The sequence below is a fragment of the Apostichopus japonicus genome, chromosome 6, assembly GCF_037975245.1.
Source record: "Apostichopus japonicus isolate 1M-3 chromosome 6, ASM3797524v1, whole genome shotgun sequence".
Taxonomy (NCBI): Eukaryota; Metazoa; Echinodermata; class Holothuroidea; order Aspidochirotida; family Stichopodidae; genus Apostichopus; species Apostichopus japonicus.
Window position 1 is genome coordinate 18,531,459 of NC_092566.1, and position 25,618 is coordinate 18,557,076.

Here is a 25,618-nt window from a genome sequence, read left to right on the forward strand (position 1 = left end):
CCCTCTTAGTTCTGGCATGTTCATTGTGGTGTGTAATGGTCTGGAATCTTCTTGTACCAATAGAGCAGTAACAGCCCACTCAGCTAAAGAATTTGAAAGCCCAGTCAGTTCTGGCATGTTCATTGTGGTGTGTAATGGTCTGGAATCTTCTTGTACCAATAGAGCAGTAACAGCCCACTCAGCTAAAGAATTTGAAAGCCCAGTCAGTTCTGGCATACAGTTCATTATGGTGTGTAATGGTCTGGAATCTTCTTGTTGCAATTGGGCAATGACAGCCCACTCAGTTTAGGTATTTTAGAGCCCACTTAGTTCTGGCATGTTCATTGTGGTGTGTAATAGTCTGGAATCCTCTTCTTCCAATAGGGCAGTAACAGCCCACTCAGTTAAAGTATTTGAAAGCCCAGTTACTGTAGTTCTGGCATGTTCATTGTGGTGTGTAATGGTCTGGAATCCTCTTCTTCCAATAGGGCAGTATCACCAATCCTCCCAACCCACAATCTTGAGCACTGTTTCATCAGCTCATTAGAGGATTTTGGTGTCGTGTGAGAGACTGGTTCCATGTTCAAGCATTCAACTGTGTCCAAAGTTGGTGAGTCAGTTCTTGGATTTTAAAATTGACTTGAAGGGATTGAGCACATGGAGTACTTGGAAGGAAGGTTAATATTTTATAGGCTTTTACATTTGATTACATCTTTGAGAAATGGAAGAAGTACACTGTAACCAAAAAAATACATAACACAGGATGTGATTGCTGGCAAACTTTGATTCCTTACAATCTGTTATAGTTTATTTAAAAGAAAACCAACATCTGGCCAAGATAAATCTAGATTGTATCTTGAGATATTAAGCGAGATTTATATACAGATCTTACTTTAGAACTGTACTACAAACTACACCTCTCTAATATTAAATCCATTGCACTGATGAATCTAGAAATATTATGGACTCTTAACTGATACATACATTAGTATTACAGTTTGCTTGCTTGGACTCAAATAAATATTTGTATGCTTGATTTGTATAGCAACTAGAAATGAGAAAATATTAAGAGCTATTTCATGTATAATATCAAAGAAAATGGTATCAAACAAAAATTCAATAGCTAAGTTCATAGCTCTGACGTCATTTTGGGTACAAATCGCTTCAATCAGAGACCATGCCACTCCTTAATTATTACCTTAAAAGTATATATATATATATATATATATAGAGTTTATCTTGGCGCAGAGTGCTCTATGTCCAGTGGACAGAGCGGAATATATGTTAATACTAGTTGAGACTAGTGGAACACTAGTAGTTGTAACTCGGAGTTTCACACGTTATAGCGATCGTCAGACAACTGTTGTCTGACGATCGCTATAACGCGTGAAACTCCGAGTTACAACTACTAGTGTTCCACTAGTCTCATCTAGTATCAACATATATATATATATAGTTGTCTGATGATTGCTCAACGCGTAAAACTCTGAGTAACAACTACAAATGTTCTTCTAGTCTCAACCTATATAGATAAATATACATAAATATATATATACATAAATATATATATACATATATACACATATATATATATATATATATATATATATACCCATCATCAATACACCATCAACAATACAAAAACAACAATATATGTATAAAAAAAGTGATTTGTCATCTCCCAAGATTGTCAACCTGAGCCCCTCCCCACCAATATGACCCCTCACCACAAACACACCACTAACATGACCCCCTCACCCACCAACATGACCCCTACCAACTAACATGACCTCTATCTATTAAGCATAATAATATATTTTTTCAATGTTTTTCCACCAGCTTTTATTCATATCAGTCATGATTGTTATAACTCACTTAAACTTCTTTTATATGGCTACTTCTTCCACCCCCACATGGCTACATCTTCTATGATATACTGTTAACCACCCCCCCCCCATCTATATGGCTACATCTTCTATGATATACTGTTGAGCCCCCCTTGGCTACAACTTCTAGCATATAGTGTCAACCTCCCCACATGGCTATATCTTCTTTGATGTTAACCCCCCCCCATATATATATATATATATATATATATATATATATGTATATATATATATATATATATATATATATATATATATATATATGTATACATACACACCAGCATTACTTTCTAAAATCCTCTAGCTGACTTGAAACTCTGAAGAGGTTCCTTGGTAAGATAGAATATTTCCATCCACATGTTTACTATCACCAAAGTGACTTATCCTGTAGGTACCAGATGGAGCATCTTGTGGTATATCCCATCTAACAGTAACCTCACTGTGACCCAAAATAGTACTGGTGCGTGTCCAGATAAACCTGCCAATGACAACAAGAATAAGATCAAATTACAAACATTAATTGACTGAGAGTTCACTCAACTGAACAACAAAGTCTGGTTAGTAAATACAGAGCAGGTAAAAACATGACACATGACATACCACCAGGCAGGTACAGACATGACATCACAAACCACCAGGCAGGTACAGACATGACATGACATACCACCAGGCAGGTACAGACATGACATCACAAACCACCAGGCAGGTACAGACATGACATCACAAACCACCAGGCAGGTACAGACATGACATCACAAACCACCAGGCAGGTACAAACATGACATCACATATCACCAGGCAGGTACAGACATGACATCACATATTACCAGGCAGGTACAAATATGACATCACAAACCACCAGGCAGGTACAGACATGACATCACATATCACCAGGCAGGTACAGACATGACATCACATATTACCAGGCAGGTACAGATATGACATCACAAACCACCAGGCAGGTGCAGATATGACATCACATATCACCATGCAGACAGGTACAGACATGACATCACATATCACCATGCAGGTACAGACATGACATCACATATCACCAGGCAGGTACAGACATGACATCACATATTACCAGGCAGGTACAGATATGACATCACAAACCACCAGGCAGGTGCAGATATGACATCACATATCACCAGGCAGGTACAGACATGACATCACATATCACCATGCAGGCAGGTACAGACATGACATCACAAACCACCAGGCAGGTACAGACATGACATCACATATCACCAGGCAGGTACAGACATGACATCACATATCACCAGGCAGGTACAGACATGACATCACATATTACCAGGCAGGTACAGACATGACATCACATATTACCAGGCAGGTACAGATATGACATCACAAACCACCAGGCAGGTACAGACATGACATCACATATCACCAGGCAGGTACAGACATGACATCACATATTACCAGGCAGGTACAGATATGACATCACAAACCACCAGGCAGGTGCAGATATGACATCACATACCACCAGACAGGTACAGACATCACATCACATATTACCAGGCAGGTACAGATATGACATCACAAACCACCAGGCAGGTGCAGATATGACATCACATATCACCAGGCAGGTACAGACATGACGTCACATATCACCAGGCAGGTACAGACATGACATCACATACCACCAGGCAGGTGCAGATATGACATCACAAACCACCAGGCAGGTACAGACATGACGTCACATATCACCAGGCAGGTACAGACATGACATCACATACCACCAAGGCTTGAACCAAGCAGGTATTCATGAACAAAGGTCTATGATGCATTTATATAACTAGCTACACCGACCATAAACTAACAACCTATCACCTCCAAATAGCTTACCTTGTTGACCAATCTGCATCTGTGTAAATAGTTTTGAATTCTCCAGATATGGAGTCTTTTAAATCCACCGACAAGAAAGTTTCACCGAGCTGTGTGATATAATGTACAAAATGACAAGTTAGCTTCACTATAGTCTCTGTTTGTGCGGTCATAGAACGAAGACTAACCCAGTGATGTACAATTCACTTATTCCTTAATGATGACATCTGGATGACACTTACATTCTTTACTGACTCAAGGCAGTTAATACTCAACCAAGAGCTTTAAACACTTACACCTTCATTATGACGTCTGGATAACACTAATATTATTCTCTACTGACTTAAGGCAATTAATACTCAAGCAAGAGCTTTTAACACATGTATTTGTTTCAGTACACAATATCTCTACAAAGCTGATATAACCTCACAAGTCTCTCAGACCTGTGTTATTATGCTACTGTATCTAGATAGCATGGACTCACCCGTAGGTTATTGCGAGGGTTACCAGCTCTGAAGGTGACTTCTACAATGTCTGATCCCTGCAGTAAGAAGAAGACAAAACATGCACAGTGAGAGTTCTCATCTAATGACAGCTATCAATAGAATAAATTACAATCAACTAATTGATTTTTTTTACAAGAATAAGGACACCCCAAGCTTGAATTTCTAAGAGTCAACAATCATGAGGGAAATGTGAGTAAAGAGCACAAGAAAGCTTACAATGAGTTCAGATTAACTAGTCAAATCGAGTACCTTGGGGTGTAACAAGTCAAATCGAGTACCTTGGGGTGTAACAAGTCAGATCGAGTACATTGGGGTGTAACAAGTCATATCGTGTACCTTGTGGATTACCAATTCAAATTGAGTACCTTGTGGATTTAATACCAAGTCAAATTGTATACCTTGTGGTGTAACAAGTCAAAATGAGTACATTGTGGATTACCAAGTCAAATTGAATACCTTGTGAATTACCAAGTCAAATCGAGTACCTTGTGGATTACCAAGTCAAAATGAGTACCTTGTGGATTACCAAGTCAAATTGAGTACCTTGGGGTGTAACTAGTCAAATCAAGTATCTTGTGATGTAACAAGTCAAATCGAGTACCTTGTGGATTATCAAATCAAAGTAAGTATGTTGTGGTGTAACAAGTTAAATCAAGTACCTTGTGGATTACCAAGTCAAATTGAGTACCTGCAGGTAGTTACTGCATGCATTATATTGCACCATAATATGAAGTGACTTTTGATGACTGTAGTGCATTACTCTGCTCATAGAGAGTGTTGTGGTCAAGTGGTTAAAGGACTTGTGTGATCTAAGGATTGCAGGTTCAAGTCCTGGCCAGATCATTGCATTGTGTCCTTGGGCAAGGCACTTTATCTCCATTGCCTCTCTTCAACCAGGTGTATAATTTGGGACCTGTGAGATAAAACTGTCAGCTGGGCGCTGTTTAGCTGCTGCCATGTGGAGGGATTGTCTCTATGTTTGACAGGTTATGGTTGACCGGGTAATATTGTAAAGCGCTTGGAGCCTTTAGGGAAGGCGCTATATAATTTAAGAAATTATTATTATATTATTTAGTCTTTGTGGCAAAGACTCACCTTTTTGTACGGCACATTATTTACGTCTTTAAGGACATCTCCAAAGTTGGTGAATGGAGGAACACCGTCAAATAAAACAGGTGGAAGAAATGTGAGTTGTTTACTCAGCAAATTTGGGGGTGTAGGTCCTGCTGGTAGACTTGATCCCTAAGAGAGAGACAGGGAACTTTTGTGAATGTAGTCATGGTATAAAAGTATATCAAAGATGTTTTACATATTTACATAAACACGGTATTCCAAACACCACCCATCTGAAATATGATTTAAATTAGTCCCTTTTACACATCACATATATGTAGTTTAGTTGATTTTTTTGGCAAGAGTTAGGAAGCTTACAGAAGCAGATTTGAACCATATCTCTATGTGATAATCTTGGATAACACTGACTTATAGCAAGCCTTGGTTATTCATTTAGTGTTCAGAGAATTATGGAGGCAGGGTTGTAACTGACGCAAGAGAAGCATCTCCCTGATGGGGTTGTAGCGTGAACAGTCTAACTGATACAATCTCTATTCACCTACAAGCTAGTTTTACCATCTCCCTGGTGGGGTTGTAGCGTGAACAGTCTAACTGATACAATCTCTATTCACCTACAAGCTAGCTTTACCATCTCCCTGATGGGGTTGTAGCGTGAACAGTCTAACTGATACAATCTCTATTCACCAACAAGCTAGCTTTACCATCTCCCTGGTGGGGTTGTAGCGTGAACAGTCTAGCTGATACAATCTATATTCACCTACAAGCTAGCTTTACCATCTCCCTGGTGCGGTTGTAGCGTGAACAGTCTAACTGATACAATCTCTATTCACCAACAAGCTAGCTTTACCATCTCCCTGGTGCGGTTGTAGCGTGAACAGTCTAACTGATACAATCTCTATTCACCTACAAGCTAGCTTTACCATCTCCCTGGTGCGGTTGTAGCGTGAACAGTCTAACTGATACAATCTCTATTCACCTACAAGCTAGCTTTACCATCTCCCTGGTGCGGTTGTAGTGTGAACAGTCTAGCTGATACCATCTCTATTCACCTACAAGCTAGCTTTACCATCTCCCTGGTGGGGTTGTAGCGTGAACAGTCTAACTGATACAATCTCTATTCACCAACAAGCTAGCTTTACCATCTCCCTGGTGCGGTTGTAGCGTGAACAGTCTAACTGATACAATCTCTATTCACCTACAAACTAGCTTTACCATCAACCTGGTGCGGTTGTAGCGTGAACAGTCTAGCTGATACAATCTCTATTCACCTACAAGCTAGCTTTACCATCTCCCTGGTGGGGTTTTAGCGTGAACAGTCTAACTGATACAATCTCTATTCACCTACAAGCTAGCTATACCATCTCCCTGGTGCGGTTGTAGCGTGAACAGTCTAGCTGATACAATCTCTATTCACCTACAAGCTAGCTTTACCATCTCCCTGGTGGGGTTGTAGCGTGAACAGTCTAGCTGATACCATCTCTATTCACCTACAAGCTAGCTTTACCATCTCCCTGGTGGGGTTGTAGCGTGAACAGTCTAGCTGATACAATCTCTATTCACCTACAAGCTAGCTTTACCATCTCCCTGGTGGGGTTGTAGCGTGAACAGTCTAGCTGATACAATCTCTATTCACCTACAAGCTAGTTTTACCATCTCCCTGGTGGGGTTGTAGCGTGAACTGTCTAGCTGATACAATCTCTATTCACCTACAAGCTAGTTTTACCATCTCCCTGGTGGGGTTTTAGCGTGAACAGTCTAGCTGATACAATCTCTATTCACCTACAAGCTAGTTTTACCATCTCCCTGGTGGGGTTGTAGCGTGAACAGTCTAGCTGATACAATCTCTATTCACCTACAAGCTAGTTTTACCATCTCCCTGGTGGGGTTTTAGCGTGAACAGTCTAGCTGATACAATCTCTATTCACCTACAAGCTAGCTTTACCATCTCCCTGGTGGGGTTGTAGCGTGAACAGTCTAACTGATACAATCTCTATTCACCTACAAGCTAGCTTTACCATCTCCCTGATGGGGTTGTAGCGTGAACAGTCTAACTGATACAATCTCTATTCACCAACAAGCTAGCTTTACCATCTCCCTGGTGGGGTTGTAGCGTGAACAGTCTAGCTGATACAATCTATATTCACCTACAAGCTAGCTTTACCATCTCCCTGGTGCGGTTGTAGCGTGAACAGTCTAACTGATACAATCTCTATTCACCAACAAGCTAGCTTTACCATCTCCCTGGTGCGGTTGTAGCGTGAACAGTCTAACTGATACAATCTCTATTCACCTACAAGCTAGCTTTACCATCTCCCTGGTGCGGTTGTAGCGTGAACAGTCTAACTGATACAATCTCTATTCACCTACAAGCTAGCTTTACCATCTCCCTGGTGCGGTTGTAGTGTGAACAGTCTAGCTGATACCATCTCTATTCACCTACAAGCTAGCTTTACCATCTCCCTGGTGGGGTTGTAGCGTGAACAGTCTAACTGATACAATCTCTATTCACCAACAAGCTAGCTTTACCATCTCCCTGGTGCGGTTGTAGCGTGAACAGTCTAACTGATACAATCTCTATTCACCTACAAACTAGCTTTACCATCAACCTGGTGCGGTTGTAGCGTGAACAGTCTAGCTGATACAATCTCTATTCACCTACAAGCTAGCTTTACCATCTCCCTGGTGGGGTTTTAGCGTGAACAGTCTAACTGATACAATCTCTATTCACCTACAAGCTAGCTTTACCATCTCCCTGGTGCGGTTGTAGCGTGAACAGTCTAGCTGATACAATCTCTATTCACCTACAAGCTAGCTTTACCATCTCCCTGGTGGGGTTGTAGCGTGAACAGTCTAGCTGATACCATCTCTATTCACCTACAAGCTAGCTTTACCATCTCCCTGGTGGGGTTGTAGCGTGAACAGTCTAGCTGATACAATCTCTATTCACCTACAAGCTAGCTTTACCATCTCCCTGGTGGGGTTGTAGCGTGAACAGTCTAGCTGATACAATCTCTATTCACCTACAAGCTAGTTTTACCATCTCCCTGGTGGGGTTGTAGCGTGAACTGTCTAGCTGATACAATCTCTATTCACCTACAAGCTAGTTTTACCATCTCCCTGGTGGGGTTTTAGCGTGAACAGTCTAGCTGATACAATCTCTATTCACCTACAAGCTAGTTTTACCATCTCCCTGGTGGGGTTGTAGCGTGAACAGTCTAGCTGATACAATCTCTATTCACCTACAAGCTAGTTTTACCATCTCCCTGGTGGGGTTTTAGCGTGAACAGTCTAGCTGATACAATCTCTATTCACCTACAAGCTAGCTTTACCATCTCCCTGGTGGGGATGTAGCGTGAACAGTCTAGCTGATACAATCTCTATTCACCTACAAGCTAGCTTTACCATCTCCCTGGTGGGGTTGTAGCGTGAACAGTCTAACTGATACAATCTCTATTCACCTACAAGCTAGCTTTACCATCTCCCTGGTGGGGTTTTAGCGTGAACAGTCTAACTGATACAATCTCTATTCACCTACAAGCTAGCTTTACCATCTCCCTGGTGGGGTTTTAGCGTGAACAGTCTAACTGATACAATCTCTATTCACCTACAAGCTAGATTTACCATCTTCACAGGTAAAGCAATAATGTAAAATGCAATCCTTTTCCTTTCTTGAACATTTTACCTTTTTCAGAGCCTTGGAGAGCTTTTCATACTGGTTCAGGTAAGCTTGTAATGTGTGAGGACCATAAATGGTTGATGCACCCTCATACCTTTGCACCTGTGGAAGCAGATTACAAATGCCATACATTTAGTTTCCTTTAAAACAACATATTTGTATCACATGTAATCTAGGACATCAGGAAAAGTTTCGTTCTGATAAACATTTGACACACTAAACTACAAAATGCAGTTCCACTCTATCTGAAGAAAGAAATTCTAAATACTAAAATATAAGAACTTTAATACAGTTGAAACATTGTATGTACCTTTAATCAACCCAGCCATACCCTGACTCGATATTCATATATAGAAAATAACAGTATGATATCTGCAATGATGAACAAATCATAAACAAATAATGGAACTGAGAGTTCTTCTCTATCAAACTAAGCCTGTTCCACTAACTGATCAGTAGAGGCTTACTAGCTGGGTCTACTATACCATCAGCTGAGGATTTTCTCTCTGTGGATTATGTCTTAAAGTATTCTTTTATAGTGAGGCCAAGCTACCTAAGGGAAGAATAATTCTCTGCCACTAATATCTCACCTGGTATTCTTCATACGTGGTTATATAATCACTGTATGTGTTTGACAGACCAGCAATAACTGTAAACAGACTCTCTTCTGATTTTAGAGCCTAGAAAAGCAAATGTAATAAAAAGAAAGTAAAAGGCTTCTAATAATAGAAGTTTTCTTATATCCTTTTTTGTAACCCTTTCTCTATATTTTTTATTTTCCAAAGCTTCTTCCTCCAAGACTAAAGGTTGACAATGGCAATTTCTTTTGATATATTTGACAATTCTTCATGGCAAGTCTATAGCAACCACATAACTTCTATTCTCTCAACTGCCTTTTTTATTGGTTATGATGGTTGCATATTGTAACAACAACAGCCTTTGTATTGGTTATGATGGTTGCACACAATAACAACAGCCTTTGTATTGGTTATAATGGTTGCACACAATAACAACAGCCTTTGTATTGGTTATGATAGTTGCACACAATAACAACAGCCTTTGTATTGGTTATGATGGTTGCACACAATAACAACAGCCTTTGTATTGGTTATGATGGTTGCACACAATAACAACAACTTCCCTTGTATTGGTTATGATGGTTGCCAACAATAACAACAACAGCCTTTGTATTGGTTATGATGGTTGCCCACAATAACAGCAACAGCCTTTGTATTGGTTATAATGGTTGCACACAATAACAACAGCCTTTGAATGGGTTATGATGGTTGCACACAATAATCACAACAATGGCCTTTGTATTGGTTATGATGGTTACATACAATAACAACAACAGCCTTTGTATTGGTTATGATGGTTGCCCACAATAACAGCAACAGCCTTTGTATTGGTTATAATGGTTGCACACAATAACAACAGCCTTTGAATGGGTTATGATGGTTGCACACAATTATCACAACAATGGCCTTTGTATTGGTTATGATGGTTACATACAATAACAACAACAGCCTTTGTATTGGTTATGATGGTTGCCCACAATAACAACAACAGCCTTTTTATTGGTTATGATGGTTGCCCACAATAACAACTGCCTTTGTATTGGTTATGATGGTTGCCCACAATAACAACTGCCTTTGTATTGGTTATGATGGTTGCACACAATAACAACAACAGCCTTTGTATTGGTTATGATGGTTGCCCACAATAACAACAACAGCCTTTTATAAGGTTATGATGGTTGCACACAATAACAACAACAGCCTTTGTATTGGTAATGATGGTTACAATAACAACAACAGCCTTTGTATTGGTTTTGATGGTTGCACACAATAACATGATTATACTGTCACAAGTACAGTGTATAAATGAATGTGAGTAACTAGTTGAAATAAAGATTTAACATAGCTAGATCTTGATTAAAGGAGTTGTTCAATTAACAAATTACCTTCTTGACAGTATTTATCATTCTTCGTCCAGACATGGTCCTGTTAAATATGATAAAGAGAAATTAAGAAGCAAAGTTTAGTCTCGAGATGGATCCTGAAATTAATCTTTGACTGTATCTGTGTACTTCTCCTGGTTATATTAACTTGTCAATACATAAACCAACTGAAGAGAAACCATTTGACTTGTGACAAAGCACTTTATCAATAATTTAGGGACTAAAGACTTAAATCAAATTCATAGGTATTGCAAATAAACCATTAACCAAAAAGTAAACCCTCACGTGAATTCTCCAGGCACTGGAATAATGACAAGCTGTCCAACTTTCAGCAGCATGGTGTCCACAATGTTGGGTGTCCATGAATATGGAAAAGTGGTCTGGAAACAAGAAATAGAAATGCTAACAGATATTTTAAGGCTTAATTCATCACCTGAAAGCTCTCTTCGACTACGAGGCATAATTCTTAGCATGTGAGTGACCACCACCAAGTCCCGCTCCAAGTCCCGCTAACAAATCTGCTCAACCGTGAGTTAAACATTGATATTGAGAGGCAAATACTGATGAAGTTAAACCTCAAATATATAAAGAAGAAAACCTTCACCTGGTGGCGATAGCCATGTAATTTTTCAAACTGTAACTTGAAGGGTCAAGAGGTTATCAAACATTACACATAAACAAAAGTAGTTCCTAATACTTCTGCTTGGTAACAATCTTTATTCAGCCCTTCCCAGTCTGCAATTCACAAGTTGAGGACAAACTTTGGTTTGTAGGAATTACATACATGAGGTTGTATAGACTTTAACTCTACAAATTCAAACCAAGGAAGTATGCTAGCTATAACTCCACTCATTTACCCTTCCATGACTGACTCTAAACGTACCTCTCCTGTTGCTAGCAGAATTGGCTTTGGCTTCTGACATTCAATAAGTTCCTTGGATGGTTTCTTGATCAAATTCGTTATTAAATTCCAAAAAGGGTTCGATGATGTTGTTCCTGATAAAGAGAGAATATAAGAATTAGCATCATTACAAAATAATGTTGTGGTAACCATGGCAACACATAATACTGATGGCAGCAACATCACCACATAAAGGACTAAGTCTTTGGTATGTATGACATGCAATACACTCCTAAGTTTAAGAGATTGATAATATAAATCTGTGATAGGGTAAGCTCTATAATGTTACAACTGAGTATGAATAATGACAACATATATTAGTAAAGGAACAAAGAGGTAGGCATGAAAAAAACTGGTTCTTTCTTAGCAAACATTAAATATTCACAAGAAGATTTGAGAAATATTGGTTAGAATTATTGGGGAAGTCCTTACAATAATAATAATATCAGCTTAACCATTGAAAAACACATTGCAAATTATTTTTCTTTCAGTGGATGCCCAAAAAATTCTTGGCATATTGCCAGTATTTTCACAAAATTTTTTTTCTTACGCCTTTACACATGAGAATCCTACCTTGTGTGAAATCAAAGGCCCCTGGACCGTCTGTTGTGCCTGCTGCAAAGCTGTAGCCCATGGATGGTTTACAAGTTTTACCCTAGCAAATAAAATTGAAAACTTGAATCAATGCAAATCATTAAGATCAGAGTGATAGCCGTCCCAGTGGTTACTTACCTTTGAGGAAACTTAAAACCAGCATTCAGTTGCTAATTATGAAGGAAATTGTTAAAAATACAAATTATTACTCACAGCAAGCAATCAATAAATCACTTGTTGTTAGAATTAAATATACCATGTAGGGTTAGAGTATGGCCAATCCCTAACCCCCTACCAGCATCCATATTATAACTGTTAAAATCAGTTGAAAATACACTTAGAAGTTAGCAATACCATTAAGGGTTAAGTGTTTGACTAACAACAATGTTAATTGTTATAATCAGTTGATATTAGTGATCATGTTTGGCATGGCATCAGTGTTAATTGCTATAATCAGTTGCTGCATTACTAATTTTATCCTTCCCTCATTGAGTGGTGTGGTATTAACCTTGGTAATATCCACCTTAAGTTTTTGTATAGTTTTCTCAAACTTCAATGATGTTCATGAAAGAAGAATTTACTCCTTTGCCAAAATAGAAAGGACAGTTTGACAATATGAAGTCAGAGGAAACTGAAATGGATGGAGGACTCAGGACAGATACACAGCCAAGAACTGTTAATGTTTTAAATCCTGTCACATAGCAAAAAATATTAGACAGATCAATTACTTTGAGATAATGTTGCTACATTAATGTTACTAAAACTAAGCTTCCTCCGGCAATGGGTCAACTTTCATTTCATGTTTACAGCTGCAACATGAAGGTCAGTCAATCTATGGGACTCAGTGGCTCATAATTATCTACTATTTTTTAAGAGAACTGTTAATGTTTGGGAAATACTGGGCAAGTAAGTTGACCATAGTGCTAATTGTCTTAATAATAAGTTTATTAATTACTGATGTATGGTCCAGAGACTTTGTGACAATTTCTAGAGAGAAACTAAGACATAGTGATTTTATGGCATAAGTACAGTTACCATTACAAAGACACTGTAAACATCAAACACTCGGTCTACGCTCACTGGACTTGTACAAATCAAAATAGACAAATACAAATATAGCTTACAGAACACCTAGTAACTTACAGAATATGAAGCATTGTAAGGCACGGTGACGTTGGTCATATCAACAAACTGATGAATGGAAGAAACAGGGCCAGTCAGACGGAATCCACCTTCATTCCACAGACCCTGCAAATGTAGAGAAGTTGAATCTTAAAGGTCAGCAAAATCATACAGATCTTATAACTGATTAAAACTATTCAAAAGTCATGGATAAGTTTGTTTGAAATGGGGAAGGATAGTAATAAAGTACTTTGTAAAATCAACTTTAGATTAATTTCTGGTTAACAACGAAAAGATATTAACAGTTATTTCACATACAAGTGTATCATCCAGCATTACACATTATAAAGAGGGGTTATTTGAACACACTTGACTTGTAGTGTGGGTTAAGGGGTAACCAAGATTGTGGTGAGTAGGGGTGGGGGTTAGATGAGCTCTCTTGACTTGTAGTGTGGGTTAAGGGGTAACCAAGATTGTGGTGAGTAGGGGTGGGGGTTAGATGAGCACTCTTTGAGTTGTAGTTTGCATTAAGGGGTAACCAAGATTGTGGTGAGTAGGGGTGGGGGTTAGATGAGCTCTCTTGACTTGTAGTGTGGGTTAAGGGGTAACCAAGATTGTGGTGAGTAGGGGTGGGGGTTAGATGAGCACTCTTGAGTTGTAGTTTGCATTAAGGGGTAACCAAGATTGTGGTGAGTAGGGGTGGGGGTTAGATGAGCACAGTAGTGGTGTGGGTTAAGGGGTAACAAAGATTGTGGTGAGTAGGGGTGTGGGTTAGATGAGCACTCTTGAGTTGTAGTGTGGGTTAAGGGGTAATCAAGATTGTGGTCAGTGAGTAGGGGTGGGGGTTAGATGAGAACTCTTGAGTTGTAGTAAGGAGTAAGGGGTGACCAAGGTTGCAGTGAGAGAGTAGAAATGGGGGGGGGGGGGGGGGGTAGATGAGCATTCCTCAGGTGTAATGGGGATTAAGGGGTGACCAAGGTTGGGGTAAGTGAGGAGGTGTTGGGGGGGGGAGGGTGTCATCAAGTAAATACTAAACACATGCATCTTGTAAAATATTATTTTTTGGTTTATGGTTTATATCACTGTCTTGTCTTTCCTGACAATAGAGGTACTTACCATTGCTTTGTCCTTCTGTTTACTGCCGATGATTAAGGTACTTTCAAACATGTCCTTACCAGGTCCAAATGCAATGCATTTCTCATTCTGTACATAAGAAATGTCAACATTGCAAATTACAATATAAGTTGCTCATTTATTAAAGCATTTTGCACAGACAAACAACCCTGCCCCACTCATGTAAACAGATATGTAAGTTTACTTTTACATTGTTCCTCCAACCCCCCCCCCCCCCCAGGACCCTTCCCACCAATGTGCTTCTACTTTCAGTGGTTTAGTTGTGTCCATTGGTACAAGCTGGTGACATTCAATAGGTTATGCTTTGTCACAGACTTCTGTGCTGTGTACCTTGAGTTTACATTTGGATCTAATATTTATTGTCAGCTCTCTTTAGATTCCTGTTTCTATGTTTCACTGTCCACAATACATACATATAACAAGCTAGCTTCTTTCAGTATTATCTGTTTTACTCAAAGGACGTTTCAACTTTTTCACTGTAACCGTTTGGTTTCACAATTTGACTTTAATTCTTCTTTTAGCACTTGAAACATCATAGTTTACTTCCTTGTTCACGTCGCATTTCCGTTTCTGTGCAGTTAGGATCAGGTGTCCTTTAAGATTGTGTCATCACATTTTATTGCAGCTATAGTTAATTTATCATATAAGAATTAATTTTTATTTCCAACAGACAAAGAGTAAAACTATTGTACCTTTCCTCCACATGTACTTGAATCACGCTCACATGGTTTGCCAGTATCAATGCACTTTGCTCCTTGTGTGTTTGGAGATACATCTCCAAGATGACTCTGTGCAAAGGCAGCAACAAAAGGACCCTGAAATACACAAAAAAAAAATAATACAGAAATAAAAGTGTCCGTGGAAGCAAGGAATAGAAGATACTGTAGGAAGATTGTCAAAGAGAATGTTGAATGTTACCCTGACAGATAAACTGTGTACACTACTGAGAGAATAACAGTTACTAATTATAATTATAATTGACAACAGAAATAAATAATAGCTGAGATATCTCTTGACTTCCCAGTAAGGGTGCATAGTCAGTCATGGACTGCTTTGAAAGGATATTGCTACAGTACTCTAATTTAATGTTTACAGTAAAACTACATAATTAAGACAGTGGTTCTACATACATGGTAAATAGAAGGGCAGCTACAGTATACAGACTTTAAAAGTCAAATAGCAATCAACTTGACATGATGTAATATATGTGTCACTGTAATGAACACTGTGGATTCCTATTACAACAACAAAGATCATACGGTTTGCCTGAGGCAAGTGTTGAGTATCAAATTACTTTGCCAGTTTTTCCCAGACCATTGAATTCTTGCTCCACAGAATAGGACGCAAATCCTTTATTATCTCCGCTGATGAGGTGATTGGTGTTATTCATACTAGTGCCATGAACAGCAAACCAGCTAAAATACGAAAAAGAATAAACAGATAGGTTAAGTGCAAACCAAATCCGAGGGGTTACATTTGAATGCTGACTGGCATAAACCATACTAAATATAGGAATAACAGTTTAGATAGGAGCTTAATTATAGAGAATAAAAACCACTATTAAATAGAAGCATACACCCTGACTTAACTCAGTCATGATCTAGATATAGGGATCAGAAGTGATTGGGTGGGTGGGTTGGTAGGGGGGGTGGGAAGGCTAACATACCAATTTATTGGACTAGCCACAAAGGGAAGTGAGGTTAAAGAGACGAAGACCATCAGGAGAAGGGTTAAGTACAATTTCAAATTTACTGAATGAAATACTTACTTCAGCATTCCAATAGAAACGTTATTTACAGTGTCAACGATTTTCAGATTTGTCATTGTATGGTCAGTATTGGTATCATATCTGTGAGAAAAATAACAATAGAGGATCAAGAATGGAATTACTTGAGCTGATATGTCTTATGAGAAGCAGGAAACCTACAAAAGGATGCATATCTATCTACGTACTTCGCCCTTTATATATGGTTCCAGTCAACCCTTTTTAATTCCCCAGTGAATGAGGTCGCCAGGAGGAAAATCCTGTGGCGACTAGATCTAAATTTTTCCCAAATTCTGGTCGCCCAAAATGAAAATGTGATCGCCACTTTGATATGCTAAATATTAGTACAAAAAACACTAGGCCTAAGCTCAACATCGAGTAGCACTAGACTGTACATGTGTACACGCACAGAATCGTATAAAGACGTATAGGATAATAGGGTTGGGCGATGTATCGAAAATTATTATTATCGCGATAATTTTTTTTCAAGACGATATTTTTTGAGGATTGAACAAATGACGATAACTTCTTGTGAAAGAAATTTGAAATAAATGTGGGAAAAAATGCAATTATCCTTTCTCCGTTTTATGTGTAAATGTTATTCTAGCATTTCATGGTTAAGAAAGTTGAAAAGAAATCCAGTTATCAACTTCATTTACTGACTTTTGAACTTCGTTAAAACACGTCCTTTACAACATTCACTGTATAGAGAACAAAACTCTGAAAATCAGTAGAGAAATTACCAATTGTGTACGAAAAGAAAGTTGGTACACCTTTCAAATTTTACGAAAGATCGAGCAAAATACTTTCGAAAAATTCACGCGAAACTGGCATATCGTGCTAAATGCAACAAATGTCATGTAAACAAGGCTCTAGTACACCAATTTATGAATTAACTATAAGACCACATCTGGTGTTAAGCGGGGGGAAAAGAAAGTATTTCTAGAATTTCCACCAAAAAAGGAAAAATTATTATCCTACCACAGTTAAGTGTATAGTAAATAGCCTAACCACTTCGTCGGTTACGGATCTCACGTAACAACAAAAACACAACTATAAATTGTATTTTGCGAAGTTGACGTTCTCTACAAGAACATGGAAACAATATTTAGCATTTAGTTAATCATGCCAAGTGGCCTAAAATATGGAATTGCAAGGTTTACTTTTATAAATATGACCATACCGTAGGTATCGGGGCCATGATATCGTGTCTGTATGGTATAGACTGTGCCTCGTGTATCATGGGGAAAAGATTGTTTTGTTCATGCGGAGGAGTCGGTTGGCTTGAGGTGTGTTTTACTTACCTTCATGATACGGGGATTATTTACCTACTTTTCTTTAACGTCTAAGATAATATTTCGCATAACTTTCCCGATCCTTTACTGACTGACCTTATTAATTCTAGAGTGGAGCCAAAATAGTTTACTCCATGAAAAGATTTTTGGAAACGTGCCAAAAATGTTAACAAACAGGTGTTAGACAGGGGATTGCAACTTGCTTGACAAGGTACCTGGTAAAATTTGCTGCACATGTAGCCTACCAGGGTTAAACACTGCAGTTGTAAACTGATGTACGTATAGTGCACGCTGTTCATTGTTAGGCAGTCTTGAAACGGGGCTTTGCCGAACGTAGTTTGTTTCATAATATCGACAGTTTTGTAAGTTAAACTTTTAAAAGATTGTGAGACAGATTAAATCTCTTTTCATTTTATCACATAATATTGCTACTCTAACTTGTCATTTTAAAATTTTGAACGGTTTCATGACAATTTAAATTCATCATGGTGAAATTTTCAGTTGCAAAAACTGATCGCCACAGTATTATAGGTCTGGCGACTAGCATTAATTTTTCCATAAATTCTCATCGCCAGCCGAGATTGTGGTCGCCAATGCAACCATGGCGACCGTAATTAAAAAGGGTTGGTTCCAGTAATGCCTAAACCTTGTTAAATTTATTTGTGTACCTCTGGGAGCTAACACACTTTAAATATCTGATGACGCACATTAAAAGAGAGGTCAGGAATACTTCAAATGTTGAGGCATAATGTATGATTTCAGATACTCATCACTTGAAAAGTACATCTGGACAGCATGCTGCCTCTTTAAAGATCTTCCACTTACAGCATATTTTACTAATATCACTACCCCAGTACTCTAGTTAACAATAAATGATTTGGCCACAAGGACACCTTGCAATTACATTATACTTGGGACATCTTGTTAAGGAAAAAGCAATTATGATGCTTACATGTCCCGTTCTTTAGCAGGATTTGCTTCATAGGCAGAGGGACTTCTGTTGATATTGGCATCTTTAAGATCACCTACTGATACATATATGTCTGCTGGCTTCATGTTCTTATCAGCATTGACTATACTCTGTTGGAATGGAAGAACCAAAGCAATGTCATGTTTAAGCTATATGTGCATACAAGACTTTCACTTCTTACAGTGTGTCGGTTGCATTCTCTTCATGTACTTAATTAAGTGGGTTCTTAAGTTGTTTTTCTTACAGTGTGTTACAGTACATTCTCTTCAGTGGGTTCTTAAGTTTTTTTATTGAAGTGTGTGTTACATTCTCTTTGTGTATTTAACTAACTGGTTATTTCTTACAGTTTATGTTGTATTGTTGTGTTGTTTTTATTCAGCACTAATTACATGTGAACAACTAATTGGAAAAGTTTAGACTATTATTTCATTATTTGAAATGAAACCTGAAAGATAAAGTTTCAAAATTACCATATTGCCATATATGATATTAGTATTAAATAGCATAAGAAATCTATCAAAATCAAGAGCTGCTTTAATTAACCTTCTGATGATTTAATCCCTTCCAATGGTCTTCACTGTGAATATACAGAGACACACAGTCATCTAAAGCACAAGAAGGCAAATGAAGATATAGTGTGCCTTCTCAACTAACCAAGGTGATGTCATCTAAGCTGAGTACCTAATCTGCAATACTTGCTGTCGATAAGTGGTATCAAACAATGCTATAACAAACCACGCAACATTACATTTCTTGCACTTTCTTACCATTGTTATTCCTGAAACCAGGGCATCAAATGTCTCCTTGACGTATCCCAGACTGGTGACATCATATAGGACGTAATTCAGAAATCCTGCTGGAGTTGAATGTGTGTGGGTTCCACTGATTGCTACATTTTCCTCAGTGTACATGCTGCCAAATTTAACTTTGAGATTTTTGATCACCTGCAAAAAGTAAAAACATACATTTCTGCACAATGGACTGTCAGATCATCTGCACCAACTGATGTAGAGTTACATAAGTAAATAGTCAATTGTATACTATGTGATTCCATTTGTGCCTACTACTGTTACGTACCATTGCTGCTATGTACGATTGCTGCTATATACCATTGCTGCTATGTACCATTGCTGCTATATACCATTGCTGCTATGTACCAATGCTGCTATGTACCATTGCTGGTATGTACAGTACTATTTCTGCTATGTACGATTGCTGCTATGTACTATTTCTGCTATGTACGATTGCTGCTATGTACAATTGCTGCTATGTACCAATGCTGCTATATACCATTGCTGGTATGTACAGTACTATTTCTGCTATGTATGATTGCTGCTATGTAGCATTGCTGCTATGTACAATTGCTGCTATGTGCCAATGCTGCTATGTACCATTGCTGCTATGGACCATTGCTGCTATGTACCATTGCTGCTATATACCATTGCTGCTATGTACCAATGCTGCTATGTACCATTGCTGGTATGTACAGTACTATTTCTGCTATGTACGATTGCTGCTATGTACTATTTCTGCTATGTACGATTGCTGCTATGTACAATTGCTGCTATGTACCAATGCTGCTATATACCATTGCTGGTATGTACAGTACTATTTCTGCTATGTATGATTGCTGCTATGTACCATTGCTGCTATGTACAATTGCTGCTATGTGCCAATGCTGCTATGTACCATTGCTGGTTTGTACAGTACTATTTCTGCTATGTACGATTGCTGCTATGTACCATTGTTGCTATGTACCATTGCTGCTATGTACAATTGCTGCTATGTACCAATGCTGCTATATACCATTGCTGGTATGTACAGTACTATTTCTGCTATGTATGATTGCTGCTATGTACGATTGCTGCTATGTACCATTGTTGCTATGTACAGTACCATTGCTGCTATGAACAGAACAGTTACACACTGTATATGAGACTACATTTAAGTATGAACAAGTTCAAAAGTAACAGTACTGTCACATCAAAAGCATGTAATGTAAAAAATAACAGCATTATCACGTCAAAAGCATGCAGTGTCAGAAGTATCAGTATTATAATGCCACTCATATTGATGTAAATTACAAACCTGTGCGGTAACTCCTTGACCCTGCATGCCACAATCAACACTCACAAAAACCACTCTCTTCTCTGGGTTACTACGGTGCGAAAAGATAAATGCTCTGCTGTAGATTCGGAGATGTATTCCTCCTGTGATTTGTGATGGATTAGCATATCCCATCTGAAGAGGCAAACATAGTTTAAGTTTTATTGATAGCAAGATTTAAATAGTTTGGAAACAGTGCATCTCTAGTATAATATTTCTTCTAATGGCATGACTAAATCTAGTATGTTCAAAAAGAAACCAATACCTAAACACAGTGATAAGTTAGGCCTACATTTGAAAAACATTTTTCAATGTACAATTATAACTAACCAACATTGCACTTTCAACCAACCAAAATGGGGTTTCCTCAATGACAAGAAAGGCAGAAACTAATCAATGTGGAGATAACATCCGCTGAGACCAACCACATAAAAAATTAGTTCTGATGTTGATACAGGTAGTTCATATGTTACAGAAATTGCTCCAATTCTGAACAAAATATTTCAAATATAGGACCAGAATGTTATTGATAAGTGCACCTAGCCTAACTTTAGCTGGGGCCTGATGTTACTAACTGATAGGTAATCAAACTAATTTTGAGAACATAAGGTAACAAAAACAAATTAGAACTGGACAAATGTATTTAACTAGGGAGTAATTGCAGAATACATCGCAACTCGGAAGACATCTGTGGTCACGTTGCATACAGACTGACAGATATATGGATTATGAGAACGATGCATCATTTGGTGGTGCCAATGATATAAACTAACAGACCGATATGGCCTACTGCACTGTTGTTGTTCCTTGGATTCCTTCTTCTAAATCTAAAGTCCAAGGTAATGCCAATGATGTGGCTTCGCAATGACATCAATGCATCGTTAGTGTGTTTTACCCTTCCAAAAGTCCAAAGTAGCCTACTTCACTGTCTAGGCTATTGGATTCACAGTGAAATTAATGCTCCTTTAGTATATATCTCCCTTTAAAAATTAATTAAGTTCACTTAATCTCCGTCATGGCCTCGCAGTTTTGTAGTTGTTGTGAAATCAATGGCGTCATTAGTGTGTGTCTATACTAAGTCCAAAGTAATGTCAATGTCGTGGCTTCTTGGATATGAAGTCGGATCGATTCAATAAGTCGTTTGTATGTGAAGTTACAAAAAATAAATATTGTCATTTGGTCTATAGGCTAGGCTTAAGCCTATCCAGTGACAACATCTGCAAAGCAGGCATATATCAAAGTGGGAACTACTGTACGTGGTTGCTCGGCGATCTGCAGTAAAGCTGTAAGTTGAAGAATTAATTTGACAATCAGTAAGAAATGCCACCATGTTATTGTAGGTCTTGTTCCTGGGCATTAATAGTGTTAGATATACCTTGAATTTAGCCCAAAACTAAGTAGGCCTAAGCCTAATTAACACTAACTGTTATAAGCTATTGTAAATTGTAGTTTACCATGTTCACATCTGCAGCAGGGCCAGTAACATCAGAGATTCCAGCACCAACGATATATTCGGCATTTCCTGGGTCTGGAGTGGTGGTTTCCGCGCCAATAAGAATGGAACAAAATGATAGAATTAAAACAAAATTAACTTCCATAACTCTGCTGCTGGTAAACGAACAGTCGAAGTTTTGTACTTGTTAAATGTAGCTGCTGCAGTGTAACGTTAGACTAAGCTAGGAATGAACATGTAATTTGTAGGCTTAGCCTGTGTGTGTTTGTACTAGTGATTGGTGAACTCGTGACATCATGACGTCTAACCAACCAACTACGGAGGTTTTGTTAGATCGGTGCTCCAAGTCAATCATTCTTTTCGTCGGCGTCAGTACGTCGATAGTGAGACCATAAAATCGTACCAACCAGGGAGGTTCATATTAGTAGACGTGCTTTCTTGTAGCACTCAACTCTTATATTATGAGATCTGCTTGCGGTACGGGGGAGGGGTATTGATGCACCAATTCATGAATAATCAGTCATGCAGCTGAAGTTGGCAACCGCTCACTGCGATTCTACATTGCGCGTTCGGATCTTTCTCTGCATGCGCCTGTATATGAACTGTTTAAATCAACGAGTTTAATGATTCATTTACCTCAATGGTGTATATATGCGGTCACCTTTCCTCGCGCGTTATCATTCGGTTTCGACGTTAATGCGTTTGTTTTTATTATATGATTTGAATTTACACGTACACCCTTTAATTTACCCCAGTCTTTAATTAAGCCCCGGTCTTGAGGTTGCATGAATTTTCATCAAAAAACCTTCCATGCAGGTAATTGTCAGTAGCTTTCCAGTAATTCGGCAGCCGGTTTGGTTTACAGTACATCACTGCGAATAGATCACCATTCCGTGATGTTTTGTCTATGTGTAATTTTACGACATCATTTGGAGTGAAATGCTCCAGTCATGTAACTGATCCACACCCCAGTGACCCCACAGTCGCGGTAATAAGCCTTAATGTGGATCAGGATTGGTTGAAGGGGTACACAATTCAAAGCGAAAGGTTATATTAACATTCACGAATGTGCCACTTTCCACAATACAGATTCGCTCAGATGGAGTGTTTCGTACCGACACTGTGAAATATTTCGCCTAACGCAATAGCGTAAGCTTACAGATTTAATGAGCCGTTAACAGGCAGTCAAGGATATCAATGAATTCCGACCGACTTCATAACGCTGTACGGTAACCGATTAACCCTTTTTATTTCTGTGTATATTAATCCATCCATCCATCCATCCTCGAGGTGTATCTGTTGTGATTGTAACACTAGGCTACATAGTATAGCAAGTAGGGTGCCAATATGTGCGTGCGAAAACACGATCGACATAAGGATGAAATGGTAGGCTAGCTTTAAAGATCTGCCTAATTGGCTCCAATTATTGCACGCTATAGCTAGGAAAGTTTTTGTGATTACGTAATCGACCTGCCACGGTCGTAAATCAACCCCAGGCTCTACAATTAGCCTGCATAGCTTTTTAACACCATTAGGCTTTTTGTGTAAACACTGTGAATATGTTCATGTCTACATTGTAGTTAAACATCCATCGTTCACACAAAGACCCTCATACAAAAAAATATATGTGGCAGGCAGTGCAGACAAATTGGTAAATAGAGGTCATTTTACAACCTAAGGGTCTTCGATTACATAATCTCAAGAAACATTTCCATGATAGTGTGCTATAGTACTATTTGGGGTCCATACAGCCGAGACCTTTAAACTTATATTTCATAAATCAAGAGATTGAAACATTTTACCCTGGTTTTTCATCACTGACATAAAAGTTAACAAAAGATGGTTGTGTTGAGCTCTCTTTATGTTATGTATCCGTTAATTTATGTTTTTGCTATATCTCGTTTCAGAATGTGATTTCACATCCATCCAAGGTATTTTAGTATTAACATGAATACCCATAAGTGTCATAATTGTGCTATTTTAACATGGTTATTTCAATATCAAAGTTATGTAGTTAGTTCTATAGCTGTAGTGACATTGTTTAGTTTTTTGTTTAAACATGATATGGGAAGGGCAAGTGAGTGGTGTTGATCATTAGACTTGTGTTAACAAACAATGGGATATGGGAGGGGCAAGTGAATGGTGTTTCTTTAGGTGTTTACAAACAATGGGATATGGGAGGGGCAAGTGAGTGGTGTTTCTTTAGGTGTTAACAAACAATGGGATATGGGAGGTTCAGGTGAGTGGTGTTTCTTTAGGTGTTAACAAACAATGGGATATGGGAGGGGCAAGTGAGTGGTGTTTCTTTAGGTGTTAACAAACAATGGGATATGGGAGGGGCAAGTGAGTGGTGTTTCTTTAGGTGTTTACAAACAATGGGATATGGGAGGGGCAAGTGAATGGTGTTTCTTTAGGTGTTAACAAACAATGGGATATGGGAGGGGCAAGTGAGTGGTGTTTCTTTAGGTGTTTACAAACAATGGGATATGGGAGGGGCAAGTGAGTGGTGTTTCTTTAGGTGTTAACAAACAATGGGATATGGGAGGGGCAAGTGAGTGGTGTTTCTTTAGGTGTTAACAAACAATGGGATGTGGGAGGGGCAAGTGAGTGGTGTTTCTTTAGGTGTTAACAAACAATGGGATATGGGAGGGGCAGGTGAGTGGTGTTTCCTTAGGTGTTAACAAACAATGGGATATGGGAGGGGCAGGTGAGTGGTGTTTCTTTAGGTGTTAACAAACAATGGGATATGGGAGGGGCAAGTGAGTGGTGTTTCTTTAGGTGTTAACAAACAATGGGATATGGGAGGGGCAGGTGAGTGGTGTTGATCATTACCAGGTGCGTATCCGGGGGGGGGCGTTGGAGGTGCACGCCCCCCGGGTAAGAAAAAGAGGAGAGAAAAAAAAAGAGAAGAAAAAAGGGAAAAAAGAGGGGAAAAAAGAGGAAGAGGAGAGGAAGGAAGGGGAAAGAAAAAGAAGAAAGAGAGAAAAAGGAGAAAAGGAAGGAGTAAAAGAAAAACGCCAAGACACCTGGAAGAGAAGGAGAAATAGTGACATGATTACAGCGCTGAACCCTATTATAAACACAGGGTAGCCAGTTACTGATCAAGGATTTTGGAAGGGGCGTGCGCCTCACCCTACCCCTAACATCGTCAACTCCATTTTTGACGTTTCCATTTTGTCCTCTCTCAATGTATATGTACATATATACTATATGGCCTATCATAAAGCGTGTGTGTATATGAAACCTGCTATGAAACCAACTGTGGCTGGTCTCGAACTTGACCGTGTCGTCGGGGAACATGACGCATTTCGGGAAGGGCGCGACTGCCCCCACCCCCCTTGAGCATATC

General features: G+C 38.8%; 2 protein-coding genes across 2 annotated transcripts in view; one reads left to right on the plus strand and one right to left on the minus strand.

The window, feature by feature from the left end:
- Positions 1-745: 745 nt before the first annotated feature.
- Positions 746-22,568, minus strand: LOC139969227 (neutral ceramidase B-like). Its single transcript, XM_071974131.1, has 19 exons — positions 22,271-22,568; positions 20,799-20,951; positions 19,478-19,654; positions 18,693-18,820; positions 16,449-16,529; positions 15,975-16,095; positions 15,373-15,495; positions 14,663-14,749; positions 13,568-13,672; positions 12,404-12,485; positions 11,813-11,925; positions 11,215-11,309; positions 10,933-10,972; positions 9,560-9,649; positions 8,976-9,071; positions 5,315-5,461; positions 4,198-4,254; positions 3,735-3,823; positions 746-2,343 (listed from the first exon to the last, which is right to left on the minus strand). The coding sequence occupies exons 1-19, from the start codon at positions 22,412-22,414 to the stop codon at positions 2,166-2,168; spliced, it is 2,106 nt and encodes a 701-aa protein (XP_071830232.1). The 5' UTR covers positions 22,415-22,568; the 3' UTR covers positions 746-2,165.
- A 668-nt stretch (positions 22,569-23,236) lies between these two features.
- Positions 23,237-25,618, plus strand: part of LOC139969234 (uncharacterized) — a 41,664-nt gene continuing 39,282 nt past the window's right edge. Inside the window, exon 1 of the mRNA XM_071974139.1 lies at positions 23,237-23,498. The gene's annotated coding sequence lies outside the window, so the exon portion shown is untranslated. The remainder of the gene's footprint in view (positions 23,499-25,618) is intronic.

What these genes read in the sequence shown, in the direction of transcription:
- LOC139969227 (XM_071974131.1), bottom strand. Translation starts at nt 22,414, where the DNA reads ATGGAAGTTAATTTTGTTTTAATTCTATCATTTTGTTCCATTCTTATT. An exon ending in GTTTCTATTGGAATGCTGAA is followed by an intron (nt 16,096 to 16,448) that starts GTAAGTATTTCA and finishes TTCGTATTTTAG; the next exon opens with CTGGTTTGCTGTTCATGGCA. An exon ending in ATAATGTGCCGTACAAAAAG is followed by an intron (nt 4,255 to 5,314) that starts GTGAGTCTTTGC and finishes TTCTTACTGCAG; the next exon opens with GGATCAGACATTGTAGAAGT.